Source organism: Erithacus rubecula (genome assembly GCF_903797595.1).
Source record: "Erithacus rubecula genome assembly, chromosome: 26".
Classification (NCBI taxonomy): domain Eukaryota; kingdom Metazoa; phylum Chordata; class Aves; order Passeriformes; family Muscicapidae; genus Erithacus; species Erithacus rubecula.
This window is the reverse complement of record NC_136678.1, coordinates 3,107,971-3,123,411: the sequence shown is the minus strand read 5'-3', so window position 1 is coordinate 3,123,411 and position 15,441 is coordinate 3,107,971. Positions and strand designations below refer to the sequence as shown.

The 15,441-nt window shown below is 57.2% G+C and overlaps 2 protein-coding genes across 7 annotated transcripts in view; one reads left to right on the top strand and one right to left on the bottom strand.

Annotated features, from left to right (window-relative positions):
• SCUBE3 (signal peptide, CUB domain and EGF like domain containing 3) overlaps nucleotides 1-8,944 on the top strand; it is a 40,794-nt gene extending 31,850 nt beyond the window's left edge. For 3 of the 6 annotated variants that reach the window (XM_079327226.1, XM_079327229.1, XM_079327228.1), the window contains 15 exons: nucleotides 1,196-1,318; nucleotides 2,926-3,042; nucleotides 4,053-4,175; nucleotides 4,349-4,483; nucleotides 4,755-4,847; nucleotides 4,922-5,038; nucleotides 5,117-5,278; nucleotides 5,927-6,130; nucleotides 6,202-6,363; nucleotides 6,617-6,784; nucleotides 6,873-7,034; nucleotides 7,253-7,450; nucleotides 7,869-8,021; nucleotides 8,181-8,260; nucleotides 8,421-8,944. In XM_079327226.1, the coding sequence (XP_079183352.1) occupies nucleotides 1,196-1,318; nucleotides 2,926-3,042; nucleotides 4,053-4,175; nucleotides 4,349-4,483; nucleotides 4,755-4,847; nucleotides 4,922-5,038; nucleotides 5,117-5,278; nucleotides 5,927-6,130; nucleotides 6,202-6,363; nucleotides 6,617-6,784; nucleotides 6,873-7,034; nucleotides 7,253-7,450; nucleotides 7,869-8,021; nucleotides 8,181-8,260; nucleotides 8,421-8,570 (2,147 nt within the window). In that variant the 3' untranslated portion in view covers nucleotides 8,571-8,944. Of the gene's footprint in view, nucleotides 1-1,195; nucleotides 1,319-2,925; nucleotides 3,043-4,052; nucleotides 4,176-4,348; nucleotides 4,484-4,754; nucleotides 4,848-4,921; nucleotides 5,039-5,116; nucleotides 5,279-5,926; nucleotides 6,131-6,201; nucleotides 6,364-6,616; nucleotides 6,785-6,872; nucleotides 7,035-7,252; nucleotides 7,455-7,868; nucleotides 8,022-8,180; nucleotides 8,261-8,420 lie in introns of those variants that run through there. The other 3 variants (XR_013776872.1, XM_079327227.1, XM_079327230.1) reach the window with 3 other exon arrangements.
• Nucleotides 8,945-12,055: 3,111 nt separating this feature from the next.
• On the bottom strand, nucleotides 12,056-15,350 carry RPL10A (ribosomal protein L10a). The gene is made up of 6 exons (XM_079327000.1): nucleotides 15,006-15,350; nucleotides 14,734-14,808; nucleotides 14,575-14,655; nucleotides 14,123-14,271; nucleotides 13,191-13,363; nucleotides 12,056-12,255 (listed from the first exon to the last, which is right to left on the bottom strand). The coding sequence occupies exons 1-6, from the start codon at nucleotides 15,008-15,010 to the stop codon at nucleotides 12,085-12,087; spliced, it is 654 nt and encodes a 217-aa protein (XP_079183126.1). The 5' UTR covers nucleotides 15,011-15,350; the 3' UTR covers nucleotides 12,056-12,084.
• Nucleotides 15,351-15,441: the final 91 nt, after the last annotated feature.

The window sequence follows — 15,441 nt, the reverse complement described above, 5'->3', positions numbered from 1 at the left end:
GGGTCCTGCCCCATCTCCCTCCACCCTACCCCACTGCCCCAGCTGCCCCAGGGGATGTGCAGGGAATCCACACTGCTCTGGGTGTGTGAGATACACAGGTCCCTCTGGGGACAGGTCTGAGCACTGTGTCCCACATGGGGGAGACCACCCCAGGGTGCTGAACATCTCACCAACATCCCCACCCACTTATCCCTGCCAGGCAGGACACTCCAGGCTGCTTTTCCTGCACCCCAAACTTGCCCCCCCAATGCTGGCAGATGCCTGTGTTGTGTCTTCTGGCAGCTCTCAGAACTTGACCCCAGCTGAAAGGAAAGCCTGTCCCACTGCTGGCTGCCTGTCTACCTGCTGACTGCTTCCAGAACCCCCTGCCCCTGGTATTTTATCAGAGCATCCACCCCTCTCCCATTCTGCAATAACCCAGAGCCATGTCCCCTGTGTCTGGGCTTTTATTATGGCTGCAGGAGGGTTTACAGCTCACTCCCTCACAGTCATAAAAAGAAAACCTCAGCCCCAGCGAGGCAGAGCTGCTGCCCCAGGACTGGGGGATGGAGGGACAGGGCAGGCCCCTGCCTCCTCCTGGTCTCTTTCCATTCCACAGCTTGTTTCCTAACAGTAAATTTTGTGATTAGTGGAAAAACGGGAAAAACAACCCAAACCTCCACATTCCAGCCTCTTTCCATGTTGTTGGGGTTCTTTGCAGTTACTGTGCATCTTCCTTTTTAGCTTTGTTAATGGCAGGAAGGAGATGGCAAGCAGAAAGGCAAGGGCTGAAAAGCAGTTATTTTGCCAAGTGGTTGTTTTTGAAGGAGGGAGTTCCCCTCTGGTTTTCTCTCTTTTCCTGCCTCTCCTGGTCCCCCAAAGCTGTAGCTCTGCAAACTCTGGTCTGGTGCTCTCACTCAGTTGAGAGGCTCTGTTGGGGCTTCTGGCTCTACTCAGGAGGACACTGAGACCTGCAAAAATTAAGAATTTTGCATCACTTCCAAGGAGGGCTGAGCCCCAGAGTCCTGCTCCGGCCCAGGCTCCTCAGATGCACACAGAGAAAAGCAGCAGCCACATTCCCCTACTGACCATCAGAGCCCAAAGGGTTTCCCCCATTTGCCAGCTGATGGTGGGGACAGCACCCAGAGGGGAGCCCTGGGCTCTGCTGGCCGAGCACCCCAGCCAGGGTGTGATGGGTGTCCCTTGTCCCCACCAGACATCGACGAGTGCCGGCTCAACAACGGCGGCTGTGACCACATCTGCAGGAACACGGTGGGCAGCTTCGAGTGCAGCTGCAAGAAGGGCTACAAGCTGCTCATAAACGAGAGGAACTGCCAAGGTAAGGGGCAGTGAGTGCCCAGGCCCCTGCCCTGCCCCTCCCTGTGCTCCCATGGCTGCTGCTGCAGAGGTGCTGCCCAGGCTGCTCATTCCTCTGGGCTTTCCTGTGGACTGCATGCATCCTTCAGGGGATTAGTGTTGGATTTAGGCTCTGCTCTGGGGCTTAGCCCTTCAGTCTCAGAGCTGGGGACCTGTGGGCTATTGCAGAGTTAAAGCCAGCAATTAGGCACATGCCAGGGGTCCCTGTTCTTGGAGGGCAAGAGTGGGGAGAAGACACCTCCTGCTCACTCCAGATGGAGCTGGCTGCCCCATGCTGCTTCTTATACACTTTCTTCCTGTCCCAACATCTTTCCACTCATCCCACACAAGCCCAGCAGGTCACTGTGCTGCCCCCGCAGCCCATGGCCGAGTTCAGCACGGCAGGTGTGCATGAGCCTGAGTGCTGCCTCCTGGAAACATACAGCTGGGGAAGGAGGGGGCTGGCAGCTCCGGGGCTGCCACTGCTTTCATCTCCATCCAGCTTCTGTGCTCTGGGAGCTTGACGTGAGAGCAGCAATTAACTTAATGAAGCCAATGAAATGATGCTCCAGCCCACCAGGTTGGGTTCAGCTCCCAGCCGGCATCGCTGGCATCGTCCCCGGGGCAGGACCTGCCCGCGCAGCATTCCTGCTCCTCCCCATCACGGCATCCTCCCGATCCCTCCCTCCCTGGGCTGGCAGCAGCCGGGGGCTCTTGCAGCCCTCCCGTGCCAGGGACAGGATGCTGGTTCTGTTTGGCCCGTTTGGGGAGCAGAGGGGTGCTGGTTGTACGGATTTCAGGAGTTTTTTGGCCATTTTTGGGGTAATTTTGGGTATTTGGGGCCATGTTAGCTCACATTTCCTCCGGATATTTTGCCCACCTATTTTCCCTGTTTTTTCCTCAGAAATCCCTGGAATCTCACTGGATTTTGGAGCCCTCTTCCGGGTTTTAGTGCCGATTTTAGGACTTTTCCTGGCCATTTTTTTGTGCAATTTCTAGGGGATTTTTGCACTTCTTAGTGTGAATTTTGGGCATTTTTCTAGGTTTTAATGCTGAATTTTTCCTGGATTTCTCCTGATGCTTTTCCCACCAATCCTTGGAATTTTCAAACATTTTAGGTGGTTTTGCACAGATTACAGGAGGTTTTGGGGCCATTTTAGGGGTTTTGGGGCCATTTTAAGTCACATTTCCTCCAGAAATTTTTCTCACCCATTTTTCCAGTCTTTTCCTTAGAAATCCCTCAAAACTCACTGGGTTCTGGGGCCACTTTTGATTTTTTAGTTCAGATGTTAGGAGTTTTTCTGGCCATTTTTTATGCAATTTCGGGGGGATTTTTGTGTTTCTTAGTGCAAGGGTGAGGAAGAGCTTGGTGGGAGGGAGGGAGCGAGCCCGGGGTTCTGGAGCATACTGGTGTTGGATCCGTGGGCATCGGTATTGAATGCCCAGAGCAATCTGGTTCTGCACTCTTGGAGGACACCAGTGCAGGGTCCCACAGCATCCCAGCACAGCTTGCTGGGGCACCTGGAGCAGGAAGGGGACAGCCCCTCTCTGCCATGCCAGCTCTCACCTCCTCCCCTTGCCTTCCTCCAGACATCGATGAGTGCTCCTTTGACCGGACCTGCGACCACCTCTGCATCAACACCCCCGGCAGCTTCCAGTGCCTGTGCCACAAGGGCTACACGCTCTACGGGCTCACCCACTGCGGGGGTAGGTGTGTTAGATGGGTGCTGGCAGCGTGTCACCCCGCCGGGATCGGCTCCCCAGGAGCACACAGTGGGGAACAGCAGCTGTAGGATCCCCGGGGACACTGCCCACCCCAAAATCGCATGGGGAAGGTCGGTTCTACTCATACCCGGGCAGGGAAGGGGCTCACAGCCAGACTCGCTGGTGTCTGCAACTTCAAACAGAGCGACAGGAACAATTTGCGACTTGTCTGCAGCGGGGAGAGAGGGAGAAATCCCCGGCGTTTTTGGCAGGGAGCTGTGACGGGGTGGGAAGGGGAACATCAAAAGGGTTTGATTTAAATTTCACAAGGCAGATAGCTCCCAAGGGCGGGGGCGTGCTGCGCCCGGGAAGCGGGGAGGTGGATGAAGCTGCCGGAGCGTGTTGCGGCAGCAGAGCCGGCGGCCCGCGGTGACGAGCCCGGCTGCTCCGGTGCTGCCGGACCCTCCTCGTGTTCCTGAAACACGCGGTGAGAGGGAGCCAGCACAGCCCCCAGGACTGTCTCGGGGTGGCCCTGCAGCAAAGGGATTGATGGCTCCCACCAATGCCCCGAGGGGGGGGAGCTGAGCAGGGAGGGCTGTGACAGCTCCATCCTGACCTGAAGGATCATTTCAGGCCGGGGGTCCCTGCTGAAGAGAGGGAGGTTTTTTGAGTTCAGTTTCTCAGCGCTTCACGTCGGCTCCGTCTGCTGCCCCCCCAGCCCACGAGAGGCCAGGGCTGGGCTCAGCCTGGATGGGCTGCACCCATCCCTGCCTAGCCCTTGGGGACACCGGGAGCCGGGGTGAACCTTATCCCCGTGGGGATGGCACAGCTGCGGGGAGGTGGCACTGCTGGAAATGTCCTGTGGTGCAGATCCCCTGTCCCAGCTGGGCTTGGATTTATCCATCCAGGATGTCAGCCCTGAGGCAATGCAGTGATTCCGTGTCAGAGCCAAGGATTCCCACTGCCCCTCACCCACTGCCCCTCACCCACTGCTTCTTCATTTGCCCCCACAGACATCGATGAGTGCAGCATCAACCGGGGTGGCTGCAAATTCGGCTGCATCAACACTCCTGGCAGCTACCAGTGTACCTGTCCTGCTGGCTGCAAGCTGCACTGGAACAAGAAGGATTGTGTGGGTAAGTCAGGCCTGGAGGAGCTGGGGGCTTTGGGGTGCCAGGCTGGGGTCCCTGTGCTGTGCTCTGGCACCCTCCCCTCCCCAGTGAATCCCCCCATGAGAGGGAGGGTGCAGGGGTCACTTGTGGGTCTCTGAGCTGTGCCAGCCATGGGCATCCCTGATTGTCATCACCAGCTGGTGCATGTCCTTTGGAGATGGTGAAGTGCCTGCCAGGTTCAGTGCCACCACGGGCCACCCTCACCTGCAACAAGATGGGCAAGAAGGACAGCTGTGCCCTTTCCTGCACCTCCAAGGCCCGATTTCTGCCAGGTACTGGTGCCAGTGCCCCCACCAGAATGGGCAGGGGGCATCCCCATTTCCTTGCATGGCCCAAACTGAGGGGAGAGGAGTGGCTACAAAGCCAGAATGGAGGGAGGGAGGTTGGTTGCTGCTCAGGAGGGCTCATTGTTGGCTGTAGATCCACGGGACAGGTCCCTGGTGCAAGATCTCTATGGCAGGGTGCTGGGCATCATCTCCCCACAGCAAAGCCCTGTCTGCCTGCATCACCCTGGCAGAACCAACTCCCTTTACTCCCTCACAGAGTCCGACAGCAGCTACACGGTGAGCTGTGGGACCCCCGTGCTGCGGCAGGGCAGCCAGCACAGACCCACCAACAGCAGCCAGCAGTGCCTCGGTAAGGGGGCTCCTGGGGTGCCACCAGCCTGGCTGGGCCATGCCAGCTTGCTGAGCACTCACCTGTTCTTTCAGAGACTGTGGCTGCCCCGGTCAAGCAGAAAGCCTCCTTCAAGATCAAGGATGCCAAGTGCCACCTGCACCCTCGGACCAAGGGCAAGCAGGAGGAGGCTGGGAAGGCTGGGGCACAAGGTGAGGTGTGATGCTGGGGAAGGTGGGGCTACCTGTCCCCCAGCAGGGATGGGGTGCTGACCTGTCCCCTGTGTGCAGGTGGCTCGGCACCGTGCTCTGACTGCCAGGTCACCTTCGTCAACCTCAAGTGTGACTCCTCCAAGAAGGGCAAAGGGCGCCGGGCTCGCAACTCCCCCAGCAAAGAGGTGACACGCATCACGCTGGAGTTTGAGGCAGAGATCAAGCCTGAGGAGATCACAGGTGGGCACAGCACTGGCCAGACCCATCCTGGGAGCACAATACCAAGGAATATAAACCAGTCTCATCTTGCACCAGACTGGCGTGTGCTGGGTACCACTTGCAACTGAGCGTTTGGGGATGGTTTTAATGCTTCTGGGATTCCCTCTCCACCCCTCCCTTCTTACTGCATCCCTGTTGTAGCTGCCAGAGCTAGGATGGTTCTAGCTTTGGGCTGCTACGGGGTCTGGATAGCTCCAGGAGCCCCTGAGGCAGAGGGTCAGCTTCTCAGCTAGCTAGGAATGAGATCTTGGGAGCCACTGTAGAGGTAGCTTTATTTCTTCAAAGGGTTCTACCAGCAAAATACAGATACATAGCATAGCAAGGGGTTTTTATAGAGTTTAGGGGGATTAAGATTCTAACCAGCAAAATTATAAGTTGAGAACTATCCAATTACTTTAAGATTCTAGGTGAGAAAAGACCAATCATCTAGTAAAGTTAAAGACTAATAGAAATCCTAAATGATAACAGGGGTTTCAGTAGGGGGTGAACATTTCTCGTGAGAAGTTTCATTGTCTCAGGGTATGAGATCCCAGGGGCCCTTTTCAGGGCCAGTTGTATCATCCACACCCTGTTTCCCCCTGTACCCCCATTCTGCTCTGCACCGCCCAGCCAGCTGCAACCTGCACTGCCTACGACAGAGAGTGGAGAAAAAGCTGAAGTCGGCCATCAAAGCCCTGAAGAAATCCATCAACCAGGAGCGGTTCCTGCTGCGCTTCTCGGGGATGGAGTACGAGGTGGCGCGGAAGCTGGGCGTGGCCCCCGAGCGGCAGGAGAGCTGCGGGCCGGGCCAGCAGCGCCTGGCCAGCAAGTGTGGTAAGGAGCGTGCTGGGGTGACGAGGGGAGCCGGCGGTGACAGCATCACCAACATCCCCCCCGGCTCTCAGTCAGCTGCTCGCAGGGAACCTATTACCACGGGCAGACGGAGCAGTGCGTGCCTTGCCCCCCCGGCACCTACCAGGAGAAGGAGGGGCAGCTCTCCTGTGACCTGTGTCCCCGCGGCGACACCTTCGGACCCATCGGAGCCACCAACATCACCGGCTGCACCGGTAAGGAGGGCGCAGGGTGGAGCTCGAGGCACATTTGGGGATGTGACTGCAACTTCAACCATTAGCCAGCAGACAGGAAAGCCTTGAGCATCCCCAGGGCCCGCAGAAGTTGCTGGTTTGGGTGTTTATTATTTAGAGGGGACCCCAGGAAGGGCAGCACTGCTCTGGGTATACTGGTGCTGCCGAGGCTGTGGGGGAAGAGGATCTGAGTGGCATGTGGGGTGCCAGGACTGAACAATGCGTGTGCCTGCAGGTCAGTGTCCCCCTGGCCAGCACTCTGCTGATGGCTTCAAGCCCTGCCAGCCGTGTCCCCGTGGCTCCTACCAGCCCGAGGTGGGACGGGCGCTCTGCTTCCCCTGCGGCGGGGGGCTGACCACCCGCCACGAGGGCGCCCTCTCCTTCCAGGACTGCGACACCAAAGGTAGGTCAGGGCTGGTCCCCAGGAAGGGGCCACCCAGCAGGGCTGTGCCAGCAGCTGACACAGCCCCCTGTGCTGCCTGACCCCCCAGTGCAGTGCTCCCCTGGGCACTACTACAACACGAGCGTGCACCGCTGCATCCGCTGCGCCGTGGGCACCTACCAGCCCGATTTCCGGCAGAATTACTGCATCTCCTGCCCTGGCAACACCACCACCGACTTTGATGGCTCCACCTCTGTGTCCCAGTGCAAAAGTAGGCGAGCTGGGGTGCAACAGAAGGGGGGAACTGGTTTGGGGTCCTTCAAAAGTATTTAGTTTGGGGTCATTTCAGTGCTTTGTGCATGCTGGCAGGCATGGGGGTTGCCTAATGGGACACTGCCCCTCTTGCCCAGTAAACCACCCCCAGTGAAACACTCCCCCAGTGCCCCCGTGCTGCTGGTTCCCAGTTGAACTGGTCTCCCTGCCTTACAGACCGGCAGTGTGGAGGGGAGCTGGGTGAGTACACGGGCTACATCGAGTCCCCCAACTACCCTGGGAATTACCCTGCCAACATCGAGTGCACCTGGAACATCAACCCCCCGCCCAAGCGCAAGATCCTCATCGTGGTGCCCGAGATCTTCCTCCCCTCCGAGGACGAGTGTGGCGACGTCTTGGTCATGCGCAAAAACTGTAGGTAACCGAGGAGGCTGCAGTGCTGGGGGGCAGGGGAGGAAGAGGGTCAGGGGTTGGCAGAGCTGCCTTGTGTAAAGGGAGAAAGGCACATCCTTGGGCAGAGGAGGGGAATTTTGGGATTAGGGTGAGTGGGGAGATGAGCATCACTCTGCTGCCTGGGTGTTCTACTGGATCTCAGGGGCTGGGCTGCACACCTGGGCCTCAGCCTTCATTTTGAGGGTTAAAAACCCCACTTAGTGCTTTCCAGAGCAAGGAAGGAATAACAATCCCTCATGTAACATGAGGTTTAGGGGGGGCTCAGCTTGGCCCAGCATGGACAATTCCCATCCTTGATGCCTCTCTTGACCCAGTAAGGCTGAGGGTAGCTCTGCTGATGAGCAGCCAGCATCCTGTGTCCCCTTGCTGTTCCTTGCAGCCTCCCCATCCTCCATCACCACCTATGAGACCTGCCAGACCTACGAGAGACCCATTGCCTTCACTGCCCGCTCCCGGAAGCTCTGGATCAACTTCAAAACCAGTGAAGCCAACAGTGCTCGGGGCTTCCAGATCCCCTATGTCACCTACGACGGTGAGCACGGGGAGATGCCATCCTAGTGTGCTGCTGCTTCTCCCCACCACAGTTTGGGACCCAGGTCACACCTCCTGTGTGTTTGGGGGGAGTGGACTGAAGGACACAGACCAGAGGTTTGGGGACAAGTGGCAGCTCATGCCCCGTGTTTTTTGGCAGAGGACTACGAGCAGCTGGTGGAGGACATCGTGCGGGATGGAAGGCTCTACGCCTCTGAGAACCACCAGGAGATCCTCAAGGTGAGTCTGTGCCCCCAGGGCTGTGTTACCCAGGGCTGTGGGGGATGCAGGAGCATCCTTCCCTTCAGGGATCCCTCCTGCTCTTCTTGCACTTGGGGCTTCTGCTCAGGGGGAGCACAGGAGGGATGCTGAACCTCCCTCTGGCTTGGCCTCCCTGCAGGACAAGAAGCTCATCAAAGCTTTCTTCGACGTGCTGGCACACCCCCAGAACTACTTCAAGTACACAGAGAAGCACAAGGAGATGCTGCCCCGCTCCTTCATCAAACTCCTGCGCTCCAAAGTCTCCAGCTTCCTCCGGCCTTACAAATAGCCCCCCGCCGCCCCGGGCCGCCCCGCAGCCAAGGAAACCCTCTTCTCCCTTCCTTCTTTCTGATTTTTCCTTCCTCCGCCTGGCTCGGGCAGGATCGCCGCTGCTCGCCCTGCAGACGTCCCCCCACCATTTCCCTGCGCTCCGGTCTCATCCAGCGGCGGTGAAGCCGCTCCCCTCTTCCGAAGCAGCTTCTTCGAAGGTTTTAGGAAACTGAAGTAGTGGTCCTTTGGCTGTCCCGTGTCCTCCCTTTGGTTTCCTTTGGTCCCCGCTCCCCGGTGCCAGCAGCAGCCCAGGGCAGAGCGGGGGCCCCTGTCTTGGCAGCCCCCGGGGCGCAGGAGGTGACACCGCGCCCACCGCAGCGCCGGGCCCGGCTACCGGCGGGGGGAAGAGAACTGACAAAGCCGACTGGATTAAAAAGGAAATGCAAAGGAGTGGTGGCAAAGGCCACCAGCGCGGCACCGTGGTGGCTCTGTCCCGCTGGAGAGCCGCGCTGGTGCTGGGAGGGAAGCGCAGCCAAGCCACGTTCCCGGAGAACAATGTCTGGCTGCACGGGAGAAAGCAGGGAGCAAAGGAGAAGGACTTTCAGCCGGGTTCGATTTTTTTTTTTTTTTTTCTTCCCCCTCCACCCCAGACACTTGTGCCAAGAAACCAGACTTTGTTACAAGCTCTGCCAAAGAGTAACTCGGAAAAGCAAGCTTTGAGAAGAGCAGGAGTCAATGTTTGTGCACTAGGATATCCTCCTTTCTACCTTTTTCATATGTATTAAGTGCAATCATTTGAGTCTTCCTTATATTATTTAGAGGGAAGTTGTTTGTTTGTTTTGGTTTGGTTTTTTTTTTTTGTTTTTTCTACTAGAAACGACAATATTTATAACTGCCTGAGAAACGAGAATGTGTGTTTGCAAGAAAACAAAAACCACCCACCCAGAGCAAGCCGGGCCCTGGGCTGCGCTGACCAGCACGATGGAATCTTCAGGCCTTTCCTGCCACGTTTGTCCCCAATAAAAACCCCTGACTTGGGGGGGGGACTGTGCCTCTCCTGCTCAGCTCAATGGGGTGAGTTTCTGCAGGGAGTTGGAGGCATCTCTTGGTCTGTCCATAGGGGATGGAGTTGGTCCTTTCAGGCTGATCTGCCACAGTTTGGGTGTTGTTCAGGGGGAGGATCAAGACTCGGCTGTGTCACCTGCTTGTTGCAAAGTGATTTATTCCCTGCAGGGATGAGCCAGCAGCTGCTGAGGTTGGGTCTGGGGGTCATGCTGGGAGGAGAGGGGAGCTGGGCCTCCACTCAGCCCCAAAATCTCTCCCTCAGATACAGCAATCCCCCCGGGCAGAGCCACCCTCATGGGCCTGGGGAGGTTTTGTGCTTCTGACATTTTGGCCCCATCCCTCTGTGTGTTCTCACCCTGCAGGGATGCTGTGGGAGCCCCTCCCCAGGGAGTGGGGTGCAGATCCTGGGGAAGACCCATTCTGCCTCCCCCAGACAGGCTCAGCTGGGGACAATGGCCAGGTGGACACCACTGGTGGGTTTGTCCCCCCAGCATCTTCATGTGGACAGACAGGACTCCCAGGGACAGGCAACTGCTGCCACCACACATCCCTCTCCTCCTCCTCCCCTACTTTTCCAGCCTTGCCACCAGTTCTCAGATGTCATCTCCCCACACCTTCATCCCCATCTTCATCCTCTCAGAGACCTGGAGCTGCCAGGACTAAACATGCTCAACTTGCCTGTAGCTCTGCCAGTGGCAGGTCCCTTCCCATCACTGTCTCCACTTGTCCCTCTGCCCACACCTGAGCCCAGCCCTGCTTTTAACAAACCAATTATTTATTGCTCTGCATGTCCCACTGGGTCCATCTTTCCTGCATCTGGGGGAAGCAGCTGCTTGTCCCTGTTTTCCCTCCTTGATCCACACTGCTCCAGCACCCCAAGAGCCTCTCCTGGGCTGTGTGAGGGGCTGCTGGCAGGCTGAGCACTGGCACAGGGGCTGAGGTTTGTCCCCAGGATGCATCAGTTGGAAAAGTCTGCCCTGATTCATCCCAGCTGTGGATTTTCCCCTCCTGCTGCTGTCTCCCAGCCTGTTTGGAAGCTCCACGTCTGTGGGCTGAGCTGTTTGTCACTTGGTTGCTGTCTGAAAGCAGCTGCTTTAATGCACAAAAGTTGCTGGAGGGATCTGGAGGGGTTCTGTGGCTCTGGGACAGTGGTGCAGGCCAGTGACCTTTGAAAGGGTCCTTCTTATCTAGAAGGAAAAAAAAAAACAACCCAGCAGCAAAAATAAAATCAGCCCAGGAATGACCAACCCTGCTGTGGTGCCACAGCTCCTCATGCCCAGCAGAGTTCATTAATTTTGATTAACTCTGGCTGACCTAATGGCAGGTCACTGCCTTTGTGGGGTCACCCTTGTCACCACACTGGCCACCTCTGCATCCCTGAAGCAGCAATGGAAAAATGGGGTGCCAGCACATCCTCCTGGAATGGCCAAAGGCACCTGGCACTGGTGCTTTTCTTTCCCTTTCACCAAATAGCTCAAAAAAGCCCCAAAAATTCCACAGGGCCCCACTCCTCACCCACCCCCACCTCAGCATGGGTTTGAAAGGCTGAAACCCACATCAGCCACCTCGGGGATCAAGGTTTTGAAGCTGTCAAGAGAAATGAGGATTGTTGGGGTTTTGGTTTTTTTTTTTTTCATGTTGGAGTATTTATATCTGCCTTTTGCAGCGGGCCAGGACTTGCCATCTCCAGCAGAAATGATTAAAGTGATGAGCAAGATGTAGTTCATGAAGTTATTTGCACTTGATTAAAAGAAAAAAAAATTGTTATTTGAACTTTGTAAAAAGAAATGTTTGCATTTTGTATTGTCTTTTTTTAATTATTAAATGGAATTTCTTGGTGTTGTGTTGATCTTTCAAAAACTGGCTCTGATGCTTATTTTAAAGGTTTCTAACAGCAGGATCCAGAGCTATTTTCATTGTTTTGTTCCCTCGGATGCTGACAAGCTTTTCCAGGGCCCAAAGTATTTTTTTTCTCCCCCCCCAGCCTAAGCCCTCCAGTCCCTGCACAATGTATTTATTCACACACATTACTTGGATGCAACAAATGTCATTTTTAGCCCAGAACATGGAGTTAAAACAGACTGGCTCAGAGGGAACACCCTCTACCTCAGCCCCAACCCCCCATTGCTGGGCTGCAGCTCTGCCCTTCAGCACCCCTGGGTTTATGGACAATGCTCATGGCCTCAGGAGCTGCACCTGGGCAGGTGTGGGCTGGGCTCTCAGCAGGGCTCAGGTGAGCTCTGCACCAGGTAAGGCTCCTCTCTGTGGGCACAGGGGGATCTGGGTTAGGAGCCACAGCCCAACTGCTGAACCTGCACCTGCTGGGACACTCTGCCCTGGGGGACAGTGGAGTCCTTCCCCCTCCCTCTCTGAAGCAGTTGTCTCTTTGGCCACCCCTCCCCAAGGAGCTCTGGAGGAACAGGAGCACACACAGCTGTGGGTGTCTGCAGAGTTTATTGCTGCCCCCCTTAGTAGAGGCGCTGGGGTTTCCCCATGGTGCTCTTGATGTACAGAGCTCGCACGTTCTGCCAGTTCTTCTTCAGCAGGGACACCAGGAAGTTGATGGCCAGGTGGATGTTGTAGACAAGCTCATCCTCTGTCATCTTCACATGACCCACAGCCACAGCCAGACAGAGCACCTGGGGACAGACACAGGCACAGCTGACCCACCCATTGGTGTGTTGGGTTGTTCCATGGGCACTGGACAAGCCCACTCCCACATTTTTCCACCTGTGCCTGTAGCACCTGGATGCCACCTCTGACCCGTGCAGAGGTGACTGGGTGAGTGGGAGCATGGCTGGGACACCAGGAAGGACGTGTGACACACTGTGCAGAACTGGCAGCACAGCTCAGGGTCACCCTGCTCTGCCCAAGCTCACAGCAGCTTCACTTTCTGCCTCTGGGGCCACCCCCAGCCCTCTCTCTGCACTGTGACAAAGGCCAAGCCTCCCTGCACAGCCTGCAAGTCAATGCTCCCCACAGGCTGGAGGCAGAGGATTTAGGAGAGAGCTGACAGGCCAAGTGTCAGGACATCATTAACTCAGCTATTTTAAATGCTGAAGCACTTTGCAAACCCTCACATCTGCTGTGTCCTCCCAGCTGTGCCCCCAGGAGTCACACTTGGTGCACTGACACAGGGTCAGGATGCCTGAACTGGGTTATTTTGGTTTGAGGTAGTCAGCTCACCTCGACAGTGAGAGCAGATTCCACAGAGCTGCTCCCAAAGTCACTTGGACAGAGTCAAGCCCCAGACTCACCCCCAGCCCCCCAAGGACATGCCTGGCCAGGTCCCAACCCAAGAGCAGCACCCTCATGCTGGGAGCAGCAATAATTACACTGGACTGTGCTCAGCACTGAAAGATCCAATTATCTCCTGATCATTTGCTCCAAGATCCACCAACCAAAGCTGAATTATTCCTCCTTTCTGGCTGGTCACTGAACACTCTGGGTATCATCTCCCCTTGCTGCAGGAAACCAGCCACAGCTTAAGGAACACTCGAGGGACACCTTCAGCCCAACCCAGAGATGGCAGACACAAAAACACCCCAGGTGTACAACTAAAACCATGCTTTACCTTCTTCATCTGAAACTTGATGGTAGATTTCACCTCATCCACCTTGGCCACCAGGTTCTCATTGTGGGTGAGCAGAGAAGGGAATTTCCCAGCTTTGTTCAGGCCTGGGCCCAGGATTCGAGGAATTTGCTTGATCAAGGACTCAGAAGCCAGGAAGGCATCATACTTCTTAGCTGCAAGGAGACAGTCAGGGAGGTAAGCACAGACTCTGCTCCCAGTGAGAGACTCAGCTCAGACCATGCAATGCCCCCCTACAGATAATTCCAACATTCCCTGGGTCCCACCTGAACTAGAGCTTGTTTTACCAACAAATCTTTGAGTGACTGTGACAGCAGCCAGGCCCCAGCCCCATCCAGTGACTCCAAATGACAGGTTGTTCCCTGAAGGAACTGTCCTTTACTGAGCCCAGGTGACACTGAACTCCTGCACACCAGGATGAATGAGCCAGAGAATCCATCCAGGAGAGGCTTAGCCAACAATCACAGTCATTTCCTAACCTCCACGGCCCATTATGGATTGAGGGGCAAGCTCCTGTCAGCCTGAGGAGTTCTCAGGGAAGGAAGGGTTTTACCTCTGACCAAGAGAAAATGAATGTATTTCACTCCATTTGCATAAGAACTGCAGGACTAAAGCACAGTACTACTTCTAGTGTTTCTCAGCTTTTGCTGCTCTCCAGCTCCCCGACCAGGAAATTGAAGGACACAGCAATGGGTGAAACTGTTGACAGCAACATTTCTTCTCCACTCCTTGGACAACCAGCCCCATTCCTGCAGTACTGACCTGTCAGATCTGCCCTGGAAACAGCCTGGTGGCTCTTCTGAGTAGTTGTGGGTAGATTTTGGTACTGGGGCTGATGCTGCTGAGCTTTTCAGCTCTACAACTAACCATGATATGGAAATCTGAACATAGGGAAAAGCCTTACTGACACTCACCCAGCTTCTTCACCAGCTTCTTGTTTTTATTGAGCTTCTTCAGAGCTTCAATGTCCATATGAGGAATATCAACTGCTTTGGCCTCATCGCAGTGCTGCTGATCCCCCAGCAGGCACACCGAGAATTTTGGCCGTGGCGTCGACTTTAACCTGGGGAAGGAATGAAGGAAGGTCCGAGTCAGTGACCGGCCAGCAGCAGCCGCGTGTGCACGGAGCCAGCACGGAGACACCTTACCACAGCACGGGGCATCGGGCAGAGCCGCTCACCTGCCGTCCCCAGCAGGCCGGTGGGCACAGCCCGGGGGCTGCCGCACCTCCCCTCATGTTTTAAGACCCAGGGTGAGGGTCCGTCCGGCCGCTCCCGCCGGACTCCCCGAGCGGTTCGGCACCGCGGCGGCCCCGGGCAGGGCCGGGCAGCGCCGAAGGCTGGGTAGGAGCGAGAGGATGGCGAACCTGACGGTACCGGAGAACCGCTTGTCCTTCTGCGGGTCATAGTTCTTGAGGCTGATCTGCAGCTCCACCGTCTCCACGAACCTGCGGGAGGAAACGGGTGAGGCCCGGCCGGGGAAAGGCCCGAACCGGGGCTGACCCGTCCGGTGCCGCGGCTCTTACTTGCGCTTCTTGGCACGGCTGCCGTGCAGCACCTCCTTCACCGCCTCGTACAGGGTATCGCGGGACACTTTGCTGCTGCGGGGAAGAACGGCACAGCGGGCTCAGGGCCGGCACCGCCCGGGCCGCGGCCCCGAGCCCGCCCCGGTCCCCGCGGGTTCCCCCCGCAACCAACCCCGCTGACCGCGCCCCGCGGGCCGCCCGGACGGCCCCGCTGCCCCCACGGGGCGCGGATGGCGGCGGATGGCGCGGAGCAGCCGCCGGGCCGCACGCACCTCATGGCTGCGGCTGCTCGGAATGAAGGGGCGGAAGTGCTGCCCGCGCGGTATAAATAGCGGCGAGATATCGCGAGACTCGAGCGCGCAACACGGCGCCATGTTGGGAGCGGCGGGGAGCGTCAGCTTGGGGCAGCCATGATAGGAACGTTGGGGAGCCTCGGCCCCTCCGCATCTCTTTCCTTGTTAAATAAACACCCGGGATCTCTTTGCCCCCTGTCTCGGATCGCTTCACAGCGTATCGCAGGAGCCCCGGGCTGGTCTCCGCAGCCGGGAAGGAGGCCCAGGACCGGCGGGGCATGGGCGGCAGCGCTGCGCCCCCTGACACGGGGCGGGGACCGCCGGGGAAGCGGCGCCTTGTGGCTTCAATGCTGGCAGCGCGCATGCGCCGCCGGCTGCGCCCCCGCGCATTGGCCGCCCGGCGGCGCGCGCTGCC